Source organism: Rissa tridactyla, chromosome 3 (genome assembly GCF_028500815.1).
Source record: "Rissa tridactyla isolate bRisTri1 chromosome 3, bRisTri1.patW.cur.20221130, whole genome shotgun sequence".
NCBI classification, from domain to species: Eukaryota; Metazoa; Chordata; class Aves; order Charadriiformes; family Laridae; genus Rissa; species Rissa tridactyla.
Window position 1 is genome coordinate 19,366,378 of NC_071468.1, and position 17,809 is coordinate 19,384,186.

General features: G+C 40.8%; 1 protein-coding gene across 8 annotated transcripts in view; it reads left to right on the top strand.

The window, feature by feature from the left end:
• The window catches only part of EHBP1 (EH domain binding protein 1), a 231,021-nt gene that overhangs the window by 55,446 nt on the left and 157,766 nt on the right, over positions 1-17,809 (top strand). For all 8 annotated transcript variants that reach the window (XM_054194439.1, XM_054194431.1, XM_054194432.1 and 5 more), the window contains exon 5: positions 804-857. In XM_054194439.1, coding sequence (XP_054050414.1) covers positions 804-857 — 54 coding nt within the window. The remainder of the gene's footprint in view (positions 1-803; positions 858-17,809) is intronic.

Sequence of the window (17,809 nt, forward strand, 5' to 3'; positions counted from 1 at the left end):
TTATATGTATACACATACACACACACACATACGCATATATATATAAAGTATTTTTTTAAAGTCGGATTCTTGATAGAGTCATGAAGGCAATGACCTAATGTCTCCACCATTACCTTAATTTCAGACAACCTCAATACAGACTGCAGCACTGGATTGAAAGCTCATTAAATTGGAAGCAAATGCCCAATATATGAACCTTGTTATTTGTCTTCCTGTTGGTGAAAATGATGTTTGATCCTTGTGTGTGATGTAATAGAAATGTTGTGAAGTAAGGAATAGGTATTTAAGAAATCTGCAGTGAAACGAGGTACTGTGCAGAAGCTGTGACTTTGGGTCTCTGCTCATGCTGATGGAGTCCGGGCATGAGGAGGCTGGGGTGATGTTCTTGATGCCTGCTGTAGGTGTATGCCTTCTTGTGCCAGGTTGGAGCAGTGCCTTCCTCCACTGTTCTCTGCAAGATGTAGATTAATTGTGTTTATTTGGAAGGTGGAACTTCAGAATTAAAGTGAGATCTATCTTCCTTTTGCCCCGGATGAAAGGAAATAGAGTTACAGGCCTTTATCAGAGTCAGCCTCATGTTTGTGTCTGTAGGGGTCTTTATTAAATCTTCACTGTCAGTTTTACACCAACTTGCTCGTCATCTTGTTGACGTCCATTGAAGCCTACAACCCAGCTAAAATATTTTCCTCTGTCATCTTCAGTGGGTAAAATATTTCTATGAGTATGTGAAAATCTTGGCTGAGTTACAATTTCTTGCACCCTGGATTATATTTAGACTTAAGTTCTCCGTTTTGTTTTTCTAGGATCCCCACGCCGAAGAGTTTGAAGACAAAGAATGGACGTTTGTCATAGAGAATGTAAGCTGGAATGTTGTTGTTTTTTGGGGTTTTTTTTGGTATTGCTTATTTCTTAAAAACCTGTAAGATCATTTAAAGGATTAAAGGGTGTCCAAATGCTGAAAAAAATTTGAGTAAGATGTGAGGTGCTGAACCACAGTAAAACCTTGCTCTGTAGGAATAAAGGCTTATTAAAATACCTGTTGTTATGTTACAATTAAAAAACAGGGAGGGGAGTACTATACTACACTGCTTAAATTCCTTCCCTGTAAGCATCAGTCTTCCTTGCATTATTTTGCTATGAGCAATGGAGTAAACAAGTTAGAGCTGGGTTATGACTCATTGTTTTATGGGTTATGACACATTATTTTTCTATGAGCAGGGGAGTGAACAAGTCAGAGCTGGGTTATGACATCTGTACATCCCAAACGGCAGTGCACCCTGCCTGGTTTTGAACGCCACTCTTTAGCCAAGAGCACGGTTTCGTCACCTGCGTTTCATAGGTGGGGAAACCGAGGCAGGGTGGAGAGGTGGGACCAGCCGTGGTCTCCTAAGGGAAGTGCAAGAGAGTCAAGACGTGCTCCCTGGGATCCCAGTCCTGCTCCCTCTGCATGGGGGAGCCATCCTGGGCACCCAACGAAAACCCAAAAGGTGGCTCTTGGGAATCTCTGACTCCTCTGAGTCAGGAGCTCCCAGAACTTCACGGAGAGCTGAGCTCCTGAGGGCTGTACAAACAACACGCTTTGCCAAACAGCAGGGCTTAACATTGCATAGAGCAAGTGCTTCATGAAGTACTTTTTTCCTTTCCCTTCCCCGTGTTGGGCTGCAGCTTCCGCTCTGGGGACCTGCTTTACCTGGAGTTCCCTTGAAGAAGAAAGTTCTTTTTGAAGTACGTTTAAAAGGACTGTAGTATCAAGACAGTGTGTTTCTCTCTCATTACTATAGTTTAATTCTGGACTATTTCTCAGTAACATGATTTAATTTTTATTTACTTTGCTTGTAAACAGCAAGAAAAACTTGCTCGTCTAAAGAGTCATAGTAGTGCCACAGAGCACTGAAGTATGGGAAAGCAATGGAATTTGCATGTTATCCTTATTTTGCTTAAGAAAGCTGCTTTTTCTTTCTTGTTGGTATCAGAAGTAATTTGGGTGTCCAAAGCTAAGGTTTATTCTGATGACCAGTGACTGAACATTTTAAAAGGGCTGAAAGCCAAGTGCTTAATTTATACTTTTGTTTTTAAATGTCAAGTTTCTATTTTCGTTTATGAGACTTATGAACACAAAACACAGTTTAGTTACTGTTTCCTGGAGTTTCCTTTTCTTTCTCACTTAGTTTATTTTAATCAGGGAAGTCTCAATCACCAACTGTCACCGTACAAGTAACTCTGGGTAAAACAATGTCGGTGTATTTCTCAACCAGCCCCTCTGGGTATAGCTGGGTTTCCTGTGGCATTGCAGCAGATTTTTTTCAGAAGTTTGTAGTGGGCATGTAGACTTTAGGTCCTGCTTTATCACACATTGCTTTTTTCACACGTCATCATATGATATCCAGAGGTGGCGGTAATACGGCCACTGCGCGCTGTTCTCACTTTCTGCCTCAAATCTTCTCTGAGCTGCAGTAATGCTTGTGGCGTGGGAGGTTGCTTCAGTTGCTGTGGCCCAAAGCATGCAGCCTCTGCCAAAACAGATGGAAACAGTTCCCCTATATATTGGTGATGGAGCAATCTTTTGTTATGTGCAAACTTATTCTTTGCGACCTTAGTTATGCCCTTAGTTCATCCCATGAGAACTGCCAAATAGTCACTGGTAAGTAGATATCTATTCTTTGATTAGAATATACATAAGTCATAGAATCACAGGATGGTTTGGGTTGGAAGGGACCTTAAAGACCATCTAGTTGCAACCCCCTGCCATGGGCAGGGACACCTCCCACCAGACCAGGTTGCTCAAAGCCCCATCCAGCCTGGCCTTGAACACCACCAGGGATGGGGCAGCCACAGCTTTTCTGGGCAACCTGGGCCAGTGTCTCACCACCCTCACAGTCAAGAATTTCTTCCTAATATCTCATCTAAATCTCCCCTCTTCCAGTTTAAAACTGCCCCCCTCGTCCTATTGCTTTGCTCCCTGATAGAGAGTCCCTCTCCACCTTTTCTGTATCATCCTCAGAATATATATAAAAAACAGGTTGGGTTTCTTTTGGTTTTTTGGGGGGGAGGGGGGGTTGTTTTTTTGTTTGTGTTTTGGTTTTTTTATGAAACACTACAGAAAACTGTAGATACTGCCAAAAAAAAATCTGGTCCGCGAATATACTTGAAAATATGGAGAATCTCTTTTCCAAGAGTAACAGCTCCACTTAGTGGTGGATGAAAATATGTTCATCTGTTGGAGCAAGTGACAAATGGTGGAGACTTCAGAGCACAAAACACCTGCTTGTTCAAAATCTGAGAGCCAGGGAGACAGGAGGTTGATCTCTTCCATCCCAAAACTGTCAACATTTACCCCTTTTAGGTTTAACGTGGTTTTCCTGGTTTTAAAGGAACATATTTGTTATTGAACCTGGCTAGGATAGGTCACAGGTGCAGGGACGTTATGGTCCTTTGCGGGATTTTCCTTTTTGTCCAAGTATGTCTTGTGCCCTCAGAGGCTGCAGGTTTCCCTACTGCCTTGGGTAGCAGCACTCCAAACGGAAAATACTGAAGCCTGAAAAGTTTATGGATGTTCTTTCATTATGAAGCAATCAGAATTCTGCTAAAAACATGTCTTTTGAGCTTTTTTTTAATTATTGTTAAAAATCAGTTTCCAAAATAATTTTGTAATGCTTCAGTATGGCCAAGCAAAGATCAGCTAAAAGAGGTACTCTGCTGAAGTTCAATGCCTCTGCTGGCAGATACTGCCAGATTCAAAAGAAGGTTATTGTGGACTTTCAGAGGAATTTTTAAGTAGTAGTGAGGTGATTTGTGCAAGATAACCATGCTGTAAATGAAAATGAAGCAACAAATTTGGGGGTTTGGTGGTTTTTTTTTTTCCCCTTGTTTTTCATCTGGGTTTCTTGTTGTGTTGTTTGTTTGTGGGTGCAGTTTATTTTAACCCTGCAAATACATGTACTTTGTGATCCATCACCTTGGTTATTGTAGGAATTTTCTTTTCTAACTGTATTTTTAATGTCTTAGTCACTCTATTCTCGTAAGTGAACCTTTGTCATCTACTGTATGTCTAATCCATAAATAATTTGATCATAGCACAGTTTCTTAGTATTTACGTGTTGATATTCATTTTCCATCAGTGAAGAGGCTGATATCTTTACCTCCTTCACAGCTGCGTCATCTGTATATTTACTGCTAACTTTCTTGTCTCTAATTTCATCTTTATTTAACCGTACTCTGTGTATTTGATTATCTGTTTTTTCTTCATGATGCAGTTCTTGGAGTTGTCTTGTTTTTTATGCTCTTCTGGATAATAATATTGGATGTTCAGATCGGCTGTTGCAAGTTGGAGAGCAAGAAATTAATAGCTAAGAATAAGACTTACCCATCTGTGGGGAGGTAATAGGCTTTCAAAATCTTACAGGTTGGTGTTAGTTTATTTTTCCTGTTCAGCTTGGAGAACAAGGACTAGTTGCCTTCTATTTAAAAATATAAGCCACTTCTCCAGTAAGTGATTTTTCTTTCTCATTGCTCTTACAGGTAGTTTGAATATGTGCTGTTGCCACACTTATTTCCTTTCACTGTCTGAGCTCCAACTTCCAGTGTTAATTTTTTTTCAGCATTAACTTCTGACTTCTCTTATGAATTGCTTTCTCAGGGTTTCTGGTATACCAGTGCTCAACAGAGAGCTTCTGCGTGGCAGGAGACTCTATAGGTACCAGGGCAAACTCTCACAAACAGCATTAATGCCTCTATCAGATTTTCTGTGTGGTTTCTGTGCTCTCTGATTTAAGTAAAAGAACAGTGCATGTTTCTAAATACATCTTTGCCGCTTAACAGTAAAACAGTTTTCAAGTGAAGTGGCCTGTGCTGGGACAATCATTAAGCATCCCCTCAGAGGTGCCAGGATGAGGGCAGCTGATGAGTTTTAGTCAACTGCATCTCTAAGATGAGTTGAGCTGACCTGAAGTTTGGGCTATGTTTCTTAATCTCTGCAGATTGTCTACCTAATGGAAGAAGAAAGGGACAGGAGGGAAGAGCGAAGGTTTAAACTGGTCCAGATGTGTTGAAGCTTTCACTGACTCTATGTGCAAGAACTTTGTCTAAAATAAAGGTAGCTGAAGTGATGGGAAAATAGCATTTTGCTTCCTAGCGTACTGAACGCATAGAAAAGCACATAAGAACATCCATTCAGAATGGACCATCACATTTGCCTGTTTGCTGACAGCTTTGTGGACAGCTACATCCTACATTCGTAAATTAAATTGAAAAAGTCATAGTATGTTTTCAGAGGGTAAAAAAATTGGTCTATGAAACAAATTTGCCAGCTTTTTGCAGTAAGTGTTTTTTGAGCCCAGATTTGTATTTCTAATAGCTTATAAGTGGCATGTATTTTTCACTGTGAGGGCGGTGAGACACTGGCCTAGGTTGCCCAGAGAAGCTGTGGCTGCCCCATCCCTGGAGGTGTTCAAGGCCAGGCTGGATGGGGCTTTGAGCAGCCTGGTCTGGTGGGAGGTGTCCCTGCCCATGGCAGGGGGGTTGGAACTAAATGATCTTTGAGGTCCTTCCAACCTAAGCGAATCTATGATAATATGTCCCAAGGTGCATAGTAGGTTTCTCTGTCTTCCATCCTGTTTCACCTTTGTACGTAGGGCCCAGAGTTGTGGTGTGTGAGCCCTTGCCAGTAGCATCAACGTAATCAAGGCATTGGCAATCATCGCTGTATTCCTGATACTAACCACATTACTCTCTTTATGTGGCAGGCCTATTAAAGCATGGTCTTTGCTAAGTACAGAAGAGGACATCCCAGACCTACTAATGTGGCAGATGAATGGAGAAAAACGCCCTGCCTGGTTTTGAAGCTTTGCTCATAGATTCATGAAGGCTGGGGTTGGAGGCAGCCTCGCCTGCCCTGTTCTGTTGCCTCAAGGCAGCATCATTCCAAGCAAACACTTGCCTAAACTATTTTTTAAAACTTTTTAAGATGGGGTCGGGGTCCCTGCAGTGTCTCCAAACAGCCTGTTCCAGTCCTCCATTCCCCTTGCTGTTGGGAATCGTTCTGGCCTAGATCTCTGTTTAAGGCTGCTGTTCCTTGTCTGTTCTTTTATGGAGAAGAGATTCTGCTTTTTGCTTTGCTGGAGGTTCCCTCCTTTCTTCTCACCTCTGACTAATCAACCACAATAATGTGATTGTGGTTGCACATGGGATTTCATTTCCCTTGATTGGACTAGCAGATCATTAGCGTTCTCTTTCTAAGGACTCATTTATGTGAGTGAGTATTTCAGCATCTTTACTGTGGGGGTGGTGAGACACTGGCCCGGGTTGCCCAGAGAAGCTGTGGCTGCCCCATCCCTGGAGGTGTTCAAGGCCAGGCTGGATGGGGCTTTGAGCAACCTGGTCTGGCGGGAGGTGTCCCTGCCCATGGCAGGGGGTTGGAACCAGGTGATTTTCAAGGTCCCTTCTAACCCAAACTATTCCGTGATTCTATGATCCTGCTTTGCTCGCGCTGCCCATTGCTTTCAGGGACAGGCAGCGCCCAGCTCTGCCTGCACACCGTCACCTGCCTGGTGAAGCATTGCCCTGAATTTCCAGGCTCTTCTTCTGTTGAGATCTTGGAAACTGAATTCGCTTCTGCATCTATCCTGTCTAGAGAGTATTCCAAAATGTTTTGTTGTCCCTTTTTGTTGTCTAATAGTGCCTTTTTGAATATTAAGGTAACGAATGGTGAAGAAAACCACGCCAAGCTTTCAAGTTTGACAGTGATTTATTGTCAATGTACCTCCTTCTGTGAGACGCATCTGTGCTTCCAGTCATTTTTTTAAAACCTTAATCAAGAAGGGTATTCTAGATGCTTTCCCCTGGAAAATATGTCCAACAAAGCTGCTGAACTGAGGAAAAAGGAGTTAGTTTGCTGTTCACGCTAGCCTGCAGCACACAGTTATAAAGAATAACAAGTTTAAGCTGAAAAATGAGATCTGTCTTTTCCTTTTGTCTATTGCTCTTGCGTAACTTCAGAAACTCTAACCCTAAAAGAGTTCTGAACTCAAATGTGGGCAAAGCCTCAAAATGAAAGAATCAGTAGAAGAAGTTACAGAACGTTTGACATAATCATTTTATTGGTACAAGTGCGTTGTTTTGTGGCTTCCTCCCTTGAAATTCTGTATCATGGTTGCTTATGATGATTTCTCATTTTGAATGCCCTAAAGCATGTTGTATCGCTCACAGGTTTGCAGAGATTATGTCTCTCTCCTAAAATGCCCATCTGTTATTTTTCGGCATGACAACACAAATAAAGGTGATAAATAATGTGAAAGTAATGGGAAAGAGAGGGCAGGTGGATAAGATGTAGAAATGAATTTGTTTATAGTATTAAAGGTGACCGATTTTAAATGTGATACAATAAAATGAGCTATTAGCAACAAGTTTTCATTCAGATAGAACTCTGAATATGTTTTTTTCCAAGTGAGGCTTTTCAAGAAATAGCATTTGAATTTGAATAGTAATTAGTCCAGACTTTTGGTAAAATCAGACTTTTATACTGGGTGTTTAAATCCCTTTTGCTACAGCAGTGCTGCGACACTAACTTCGCCAGAGCAAGTTTTGCTTTACATCAGAATAAAAGCCCAAGTCTAGATGTCAAATCTGCCTACCTGTTCCTGGAAATAAATGTTGGGAGGCAAATGCCAGCGTAGCATAGTGAATTGAAATTCTGAGTACTGTCAATGCCATTTGCAGAAAGAACCTGGGGAAAAAGACTTGCATATGGAATAAGATGATTCCTTATTTGCTGATCAGTTGCTATACCAGAATTTATTACAAAATCTTGGCTATCTTTTCTAGTGCATCTTTGTAGCATGTGGGAGCTTCAGTTTAAATTCGCTATTTGCTTTATTTAAGAAAAAGTAGTAAAGAAAGCTCCACCATTCGTTTTGTATTTTCTGCTTGAAATAAATTTTTGCTTAAAATAAGAACCCACCAGGTTGGCCTTTTTCTGAATTAAATGTCTGCATTTAATACATTTAGAATAGGAAGCTCATCGTTCAGACATGCTTTCCTGGTCCTTTAATTCCCCTGTCATATTCTGCTGTGTGTGATTATGTGAACTGTGACTGTCTGTCTGTGTAAATTAGGCTGGGTATTCTGGTCTAGATAGAGCTAGGAATTAAATGCTGCTTTGTCAGCCATCTCCCTCTCGCTCTGCTTTAATGTAATAGAGAATCAGAAAACTTGTTTTACTTTTAGTTTTTGCTTACATTAAATATTTAGCACTTCGTTCTAGTTGAGAAATCTCTGAGATTAGGTTTTTGGAGCAAAACTTGCAGAAATCGTTGTCTTGATTGGCTGCTTGGGCTCTGAAGGAGACAGGGTAGGAAATCTTTCGGGGGGGGCGCGATCTGGTGTTTTTTTCAGTAACATGTTCTCGTTTCTTGTGTGCACCACGGTGGCCTTTCTGGGCAATTTTTCCTGAAAGTAGAACACCATCAGAGGCAGGGTCTTGGCTTTGGGAAGGAGCCGGGGGGGGGGGTGGGGGGGGTGGGGGGAGCTGTGCACAAAGGGAATTACCCTGGGTTAGGGTGGATGGCCAGGGGTGGGTGGGTCTCCTGGCTGCGTCTGCACCGACCCTACAGGGTCAGTTAATTAAACAACCTGCTTCAATTGGGCACCTTCTGAAAATCACAGAAGATAACGGAAACGGGTTGCACGCTTGAGTTCTTGTGGTGAAATTTTCCACTAAATGCTGTAGGACAAGTAAGTTACCACCTGTATTTAGTGCAAATGTATTATGGTTTGAGAAACCCACAACAATCTATTGTCGTTTAGACAATTATTCTCTCAACTGATGACCCCTCCCCACCTGAGAAGGGGAATCGGGGGGAAAAAAGCAAGGAAACCAAAGGGTTGATATATAAACAGATTTAATAGAATAAGGCTAAATAATTAGCATTAATAATACAAAAGAAGAAATACTGATCCCTATCCCAATATAAAATATACAAGGATTTTACTCAGCCCATTCCATCAGCAGGAAGCTGTGCACTCCCAGCAGGGGACAGCAAATGTGGGACACTGCGAGCGCTGTGGCTTTGGGAGGAAGGGAAGGGCTCACGGACCGACACTGGGGCAAGAAGTTCTCAGGATCACAGCCATCAAGGACAGAGAGAACTTCACAGCAAACTTTCTAATTTATATTGAATGTGACGTTCATGGTATGAAATAACCCTGTTGCCCAGCCTGGGTCAAGTGCCCGGGTCTCGCTCCTCCTCATCCCTGCACCTGCTGAGCTCGAAAACACTGAGACCTGGAAACCCATGTAGACTAGCTGGCTATATAGTAAATATTTTCACAAATTCAGACACTAGAGTGTTCTGAAAGTGCAGTTTTCCCCAGCATTAGAAGAGAAATTAGTCCTGTATGGCTAAAACCAGGATGAAATGTTATGTGAGCAAGGGATGAAAGCCGGGGGGCGTTTGGGAGTGTTTTCCCCCCTGTATGGCACAGCAGGCAGAGAGGAGGCATCGTCGGTCCTGGATCGTGAGGGCAAGTGCTGGGTAAGCTTTTCTGAGCAGCTCTCTCCATTCATTTATATTCTGACCCACAAAACCCCTGTACACGGAAGCAAAGCCTGCTTCAGATGGTGTTCACTCGCGCCCTGCTGCTGTTTAGTCTGCAATGGACGTTTTACTTCTGACCAAAACAAGACTGTGCCCAGATCACCTGAAATTAGGGGCACCGCTAATCCTTTTTATCATGAATATGTAATAATCTATTAAACCACAGCTGTGAGATGACAAAAATCTTATCTAAATGAGAATTTTAGGTAAATTGTTGCAAGAACTTTTAATGTGTAATTAACTTTTTACACTTTTAATACCTTATTTATCTTAAATCAGTAGAGTGTGAAATGTGAGTCCATCCAACTCTTCTCTACTGTTTTTTCAAGAATAGTTATAAAATTTTTCTTTTGTTATTTGATATTTATCTCCCAAATGAAATGTAGTGCCCAAACTGTCCTTTAAATTATGTTGTTTCGGATGCTGTGTTAATAACTGCGCTAAGTGGATCTGTATCAAATACAATTTGGCAGATGTTCCGGCAGTTTTGAAAGCTGTATTACTGAATTTTCTGAAAAGGGGAGACATCTTATTTTCTGATATTTATGCTACAATTAGATGAGAAGGTCTCGCAAATGGAAGACGGAGAGAGGATGCTGCTGGGCATTGGGCAGCACAGCCTGGGTATCAGGCTCCAGCTTCACGAGCTCAGTACGTGCAGTACACTGCAACATTTACAACGAAATGAGTTTGATGACATATAATTCATATGGCTATTATTGATTCACAGTTGCGTACAACGGGTTTCTAAATTGCTAGAACCATTTTGTTTAGGTTTTGGGGAGGGTTATTTCCTGCTAGAAGGACATGTCTCCTATAGCTAAGTGGGCTGTGCTGGAGTTGCTATCAGTGGTATTCTTTGCCAGCTGGAGGGAGGAAGCTGATAAAGAAGGCAGACAGCTTTGGAAACGAACCTTTAATACTACATTAGGCATGTTTAAAACCAGCAGTGTGTTTCAGCCACTCTTAGCATATGTTTATTCATAGAAAATCAGCAGTAAAATATACTTGCCAGCGCACACAAGAGACAGAGTCTGCATGAGGTCGTTTCTCTTTCAGACATCAAATACAGAAGAGTGTCTTGGTAATTGTTTTACAGTGGGGTTCTAATCATACTCTAGGCATAAGCTGAGCCGAGCAACTTGCCTTTTAATAGAAAAGTATTTGCTTTTAAGCTTGTTCAACTTGCCACTTTTTTTTCCTGTTTTATGTGTCTGAGAGTGTTTTTTACATTTATATACAGTCACGGATATGTGTTTGCTCTCGACGCAGTTCAGAATATCATTATGTAAAATGCCACTGTCTGGGGCAACATTATGATGGATAAATCTCATTTTTGACCTGGTAGCTGTATGGTATTAAAACAGCATATGTTGCAGCCATGTAGTACAAAATATTCAGTGTGGAAAATGGAAAAAATGGCAACACATTTAATGAAAAAAATATTTTTGACATAAGTCACCTTCAAAGGCAGATAATCTGGGAGTCCAATTGAATATGTTGGTTGATCTGAGATAATACCGCGCAATTGCATGTGCTCAAGGTATGGAAATATGTGTCAAAAAAGAATTAAAATATCCATTATTGTGTAAAATGTAGCTCTGCATTAAGTAACTGGATAGGATTGTACCTGCAGGCAGTTGTAATTTAACTTGGAGCATATTATTTAAAAATAGTGGCCACCAGCAGAACAGTAGCCAGATGACAGAAAAATAAGAGTTCTGGCTTCTTGAAAACCGTTGTTATTAGGAAAATCATCTGGCAGTGTAATAGCAGCAAGTGTTATTGCCTTCAGCCTCTTATCTTTGGTTGTTAGCTGTCTTAATAGAGTTTAATATAATGGAAATTAATTGACCTCCATAACTTAATTGATGCCATTTCATTCAGGTTTTTTGCTCCCAGCATATTCTTCATTCTGAATTGATACTGCACCATCATATTCGTTTTTTCACGTGAAGCTTCTCCTTTCTTATTGTTTTGCATTATCTATATCTGGGCCAAATTGCTTCTTGAATCTTGACAAGGCAGCAGAAGTGAACTTTTTTTCTGGTTTAGCTTAGGTGTAGTGGCAATCTGAGAGTAGCCTGGAAAGATTGTGTGAATAAAATGTCATTGAATAAAGTGACATAAAATGACATCTTGTAGCTGTTCAATGTTTTCTGTGGTTCCGCTTACTAACATAACATATAAGATTAAACTGAATTTCTGCCAAATTCGTGACCCATACAGAGTTGCACCCCTGAGCTCAAAGCTTGCTATTCTGAGTGCAGTGGTCTATACTTACGAAATGTTTCTTAGATTTTCTAGTGTCCTGAAAAATAAAATGTAGTAATATACCAAACGTGATTAATTAAAAGCCTGAAGATGATACCCTTACATGTTACGTTGTGCTGTTAAATAGTAATATTTCTGTTTCTGGGGTGTTTTCTTCAGACCAGAACTGAGAACAAAGTGGACTGTCCTCACTGGAAGTGTAGCAGTTTGGCAGACTGGCAGGCTGAGCGTGATGGGCACCAGGATCTATAAATTTGTTTTAATACCCTGCCGTTACACAGCCTGAAATAGGAAACTGCCAGGTCTGACTCTGGGGACTTTGCCTGCTAAAAATAAATACGCTTACTAGTTTTCAGAGATTGTTCTTTAAAGACTCTCAGTTTTTGCACGTAGTTTTAATGATTTATACCATAAGAGCATTTTGCTCAGCAAGGGGTATGATGTGGGAAACTCTCTAAAGCTTTGCTCCCTAAAGCAAAACAACCCCATGGAACAGTCCCCAGTTGCGGGAAGGCACAGCACAAAAATCACATACAATATTTACCAAATCAGAAGTGATGTTGAAAATTGCATGAAGAATTATATCTCTTAATTTTGCCTATAAAACACATCCCCGAAATGGAAATAAATTATATTTGCATTTTTCTGATGAAGAGTGGGAAGTTATTTGAAGTGAGAGATTTGTTAGTGCTTTCCACGTTTAAGTGCTAAATAAATTCAGTAAAGAATAGAAAAAGAACACAGAAATCAATTGCCAGCAAAATCTGTCTCTGACAAAACCTTAAATCTTTTCACCTTTTTTCCCCACCCTCGGGTTGGTTGTTTGGTTTTTTTTCCAACCCCACTATTCTGGTATTCTCTGTCCTTTAATATATCTTTCCCTGAAAACGAGAAGCACAAGAGGCGAGATGTGGCTAATGTTGCTACATAAGGAATTGTTGTCTGCAAGAGAAAGGTGAGACCAAGGGAAAGGGTATGGTCGAGTAATGTGGGCAGCAGGGAAACAAGGAGCAGAGAGAATGAGCTGTACCTGTGCTAAAGTGGAATAAGAGCGAGGGAAACGCTCTCGCAGAAGTAGCTCCGGTAAGTGCCAAACCCCTTAATGCTGGGGCATTGGGTGCTTGCTCCCAGGAGCAGCCATGGGAAGGAGCGTGATGAGTTAGGGGGGATTTTGTCTATATATTTGTCAGTGAAAGGACAAAATGGGCTATTTGGAAAATAACCCTAAAAATCTGTCAGTGAAGAATCAGTATAAAGTTCATGTGCTTGTTCCATGAATCATCTGTGTAAATCTTCCCCATAATTAGTTTTAATTCATATTATATAACTTTAATTATATATTATAACCAAAGAAACTCATTTATTAGGAAGGATTTGAGGTATTAAATAAGTAGACTGCATAAATAACTAGCATGGATGGTGTTGAGGAAGGGTATTATCTCAAAGGATATTTGAGATCTGTGGAACAATTTGGGTGTTTCACCTGCACTTGGTGAAATAGTTCTGGCTTCGATGCTGCCTACTCCATCACTACCTCTGCATCCTTCCTCTGCAGTCTCCCAATGAAGCAGCCCTCTGTTGCTCCATGAAAACCAAGCTCTTGCTCTCTTTTTTTCATTTCTGTAGCCATTACATATTGTGGAATACTTTGGGAAGTAGCTTGGCTCTTTTCAGTTTGATTCTTGGTAATTTCTTAATTATTTTTTTTCTCCTACCTCTAGTTCAGTCTTTGGAAGTTTGTGTAGAGGTTTCCTGGGAAGGTTCTGTATTGCAGAATCGGGAATTTGGCTGTGAGCAAGTGGAAGGGGAACATGGGGACACGTGAAGTTGGCTGTGAGTGACAACATTGGGAATGTTAAGGGCTGACTTCTTTCTGTGTTATAATTTCCAATTGTCTTTGGTCCACCACACACAAGTGTTGCTTTACAGTTGATGAAAATTGAGACATGTGCGTTGTGACTGTATGCTTCCTCAGAGCGGCTGTGGTAGGCATCCCAAATTATGAGCGGTTGCCTGAGCTGGCAACAGGTTGTGTAGACAGACCCTATGGGGGAACTTTGCTGCTAGTTTTTGGGCAGATGGGAACAATCTCAGAAGAATTTGGACCTCCTTTGCCTTGACTGTTTCTTGAGCGTGGACATTTCTTTGTCACTACCACAGGAAAAATATGGTTGAAGTTAATTATGTCCTTAAAAAGTCGGTGATTGTGCTGGTTTGGTCATGGCTGTTCAGCTTTATATACTGTGGAGCCAAACCCTTTCAGAAATTAAGAGAATCATATCTATCTTCATCAGTTACATTTGAATCACATTTTCTTGATATTTTCTTTGCCAGTGCAAGCTTGAAGGCGGTATATTAAGTGGCAGTTGAGCTTCTGGAACTCATGGTGTGGATGGCCATGATCTGGTGAGACACGATTGGGTAATCTTCTGTCTCATCGCATCCCCACTCTTCTGTGTCCTGTGGCATGGGCAAAACTTTTTTCCTGTGGCAGCAAGGTAGCCACAGTTTTCAGAAAGGCACCATTCTTTTTCATTGGAAAAATCTGTCTCAGTGCACTGAAAAGTGGTTTTTGGTTTGGTGTTGGTTGGTTGGGTTTTACCTGCCAGACAAAGGTGAGTTGGAGTAATGGGCTGTGATTTAGAGCTGATAGTGTATGGATAAGAAGAAAATGGTTAAACATGAAATGGGTTTTGGCTATGGAGTGTTTCATCTGGGAAGGCAAATTGTTTGGGTCAGATCAAACGCTTGTGCTGGAGAATGATCTATCAAGTCATCTTTACTTCAAGTTGCTGAGTAATGCCAAAGGTGTTCATCACTATCATTGCAGGGAAAAGCTCCCTCATCATCTTCAATTTCAGTATGACTATAGATTAGCAAGTAATCTGTAACTCAGTTTGATTTGAAACTGGATGTGGTGGCACAAGTAATTGTATTTATTCTCCCTGTCTTCTGTGAAACCCCCACCCTTCTTGTCCCAGTGCTAGTTGGGAGGCTTTTCAGAGGTTATGAAGGCTGTTCTTAACTTGTCCTCTGGTGCACAGCGATGAGTAGCTGAGCACGCAATGGCCAAAACAATCCTGGAGCCTGCTGACCCATGTGGTGAGAGACAGGGATGTCTCCTGTGTGGTGGTGCCAGCTGTTAGCCTGAGCCTTAGAATTTAAAAGGAAGGAAATGAAACTGTGTGGGGCCACCATCCCTCAGCATCTGAATTTTCCCGAAAGCTTTAAATTATGGCAGCGTTTAAGCCGCCCTGGATAGTGTGTCCTGGTGAAACCCCTTGCAGAACGCGAACTTTGCATAATGCTGGTAGTGTGCTACAACCACTTGATGGCACCCTTTGATTTGGTACATACCTCATTAGCTGTAGCATAGTGCAGTGTAGCTGGAGTATTTGTAATGGAATAACACGTAAGAACTAAAGACTGCAAGGTATCTGGTTAATGTAGAGATGAAATGAATGAAACAGCAAGGCTAAGCTTTCCTGACCCTTCATGAGAGAATAGATGAAAAAAGGAAGAATAAGCTATTGTGCCGAAGGGAGATGATGAAATTCAAGATCCACACACATAATCTCTGGCTCAGCCTCTGAAATGTTAATCCCTGGGTAGAATTATTTGAGCTGTAGATTGCAATTTATCATCAAAATGGCACTGTGTCAAACAATACTTCTTGTATGTGTGATGTTTAGAACTATCCAATTTTAATATAAAATGGTTCACAGAGCGCTGTCTAACATTTAAGTAGCAACTCGTTAAGCTCAGGATGTTTTTGCTCGTTTCTGTAGACCCGTGCTAATTGTATGGAGTTATATTCCATAGATCGCTCTTAGGGTCTTTTACTAGCCATATAGAATGTTTTAGGGAGTGATCTGTTTTGATCTGAGCAGTGACAGGTGATGGGACTGCTTGATAGTAATTCTAACAGAAAGTGGTCTGGGATGTTTATTTTGAGGCGCACAGTTAATTTTTATACCAAAGAAATCTGCCCAAAAATTGCTGATGGCTTAAAAATCCCCAGGATTTGAGATTAATGTTTTGCCAAGTTGTACAAACAATTATTTTGAGGTTACAAAAAATATTTTCTCATTATGTTTTACAAACTGGAACGCTGTTCAGGATTTTCTTTCCTTGCTTTTAAAATATGCCAGTAGAGGGAGTAGAAAAATTACCATCCCAGTAAGGATAAAACATCCTGCACTAAAATTCAGCCCTTTCTCCTTTTGAAATCTTAGTGTTTCATACTGTAGTCTGTTCCTGAAAGTAAAAGATCGAGTACCTTGAGAAAATGGAATTAGAAGAAGATAAACACAGCCCGGTTAATTTCTGAAATGTAGGAATGTGTAAAACAGCTTAAGTATTAGAGCAGAATATTTAAATACAAAGATATATTTAGAAAAATGAATTGTACTCCTCCCCCACACCCCCCCCACCAGCACTTATGGCTTGTTTGGAAATCGCCAAGAAATTTTATTGTTATAGCAAAACCCAACATGTTTTAATGTATGCTAATAAATTAATTTCTCTGCATTTATTTTTAAAAGTGGTGTCTATATAAACGTGCAATTAAATTGTGTAAGGTTTTCGCAAATAGAAAATACTTAAAAATAGGGATTTTTGTTGCATGGCTCACATTCTTTGCTTGGGAAAGGTGGGAGACTGAAGGAGGAGAAGGGAGGAAGCCGAGTGTAAACCTTGCCAGGCTGGCAAATTCATAATTCCTCCATGGAAGTTTTGTTTTAGAAGGCGCTGAGATTTGAAGCGGAAACTATTGGGTGATCTTCCTGTGTTTAAAAAGTCTCTTTTGGTGTGGTGGTAATTAAAATCTCCTCTACAAATGTGCCAGTATCAACAAGAGATTTTGCAAGCCTTTGGGGTGTGTGGTTGGCGGGTCCGTCCCAGCGCTGGGGAATGGTAGGGCTGACTGAGCAGTCGGGGTGGCTGGGAACTGAACTATGAAGGAGACATTTGTCTTGGAGTGAGTGGGACCTTTTGTGTTAATCCCTCCAACCTTTATATCGTAGCATTTTGTGATGGTATTTAGTCAACGTATAACTTGTATTGTGCTTTTGTGATCCCTCAGATCCCCCATCAGAAATGAGTGACTGTGTGGAATAAGTATCAGCGTTAGAAAAGAATTATTCTTTTATTTTGTATTTTTCCTGCACTGTGGCCTTTCTTCCTCAGAGGCTGGTGCTTTAGTAGCGCATGTACTCTCTAGATTTATAATATTTTTAAGTGGATACTCAGGAGATGAGTGTGATTACATTGAGTGTGCAGCTGTTTATTTGTGCATGCAGTTGTTTTCTGCGCACCTTAGATAAACATGTTATCAGGGTATATCTGAGCACAGATATTCATATCTTAAAATTATACGTACCAGTAAGATCACTTGTGTTCACAACTGCATATGACAGCGCATGTTTAATTTTCAAAAGCATAGGCTGAGAGCTACGCCGCCGCCTGCCCAGCCCAAACAGAGTATATAAGCACCGTCAGCAGAGTTTTGCTGGTTTAGAAAAAGTATTTTTCCCCTCTACTTGCCTTTTGCATGTCTCAGTGGTGTGAGCTGCTACAGGAGTTGCTGTTTCTGGGTTTTGCTGCTGCATCAACCTTGGTATTTTAGCTGTTGGGGCTTGCACTTGCTTCCTTGCTGATGTTCTGCCTCCTTGTTAGTTCTGTATCTTACACTGAAAACAGGCGAGCTTTCAGAAAATGAGTGTCCGACTAAATTACACAAAGGTGTATTTTGGGCTGTGGCATCTATTTGTATTAGGTGGTTAAAGTTTTTGCCACTTAAAACCTGTCATCCCTTAGTCAAGTCTATGGATGTGGGGTTTTTTTGGTTGCAAATATGTTCAAAACTACTACATGTTTACTATAATCAAGAAAGTTATGTTTCATTCTTTCATGCCACTATGAAAGATAAAACTTGTATTTGATAA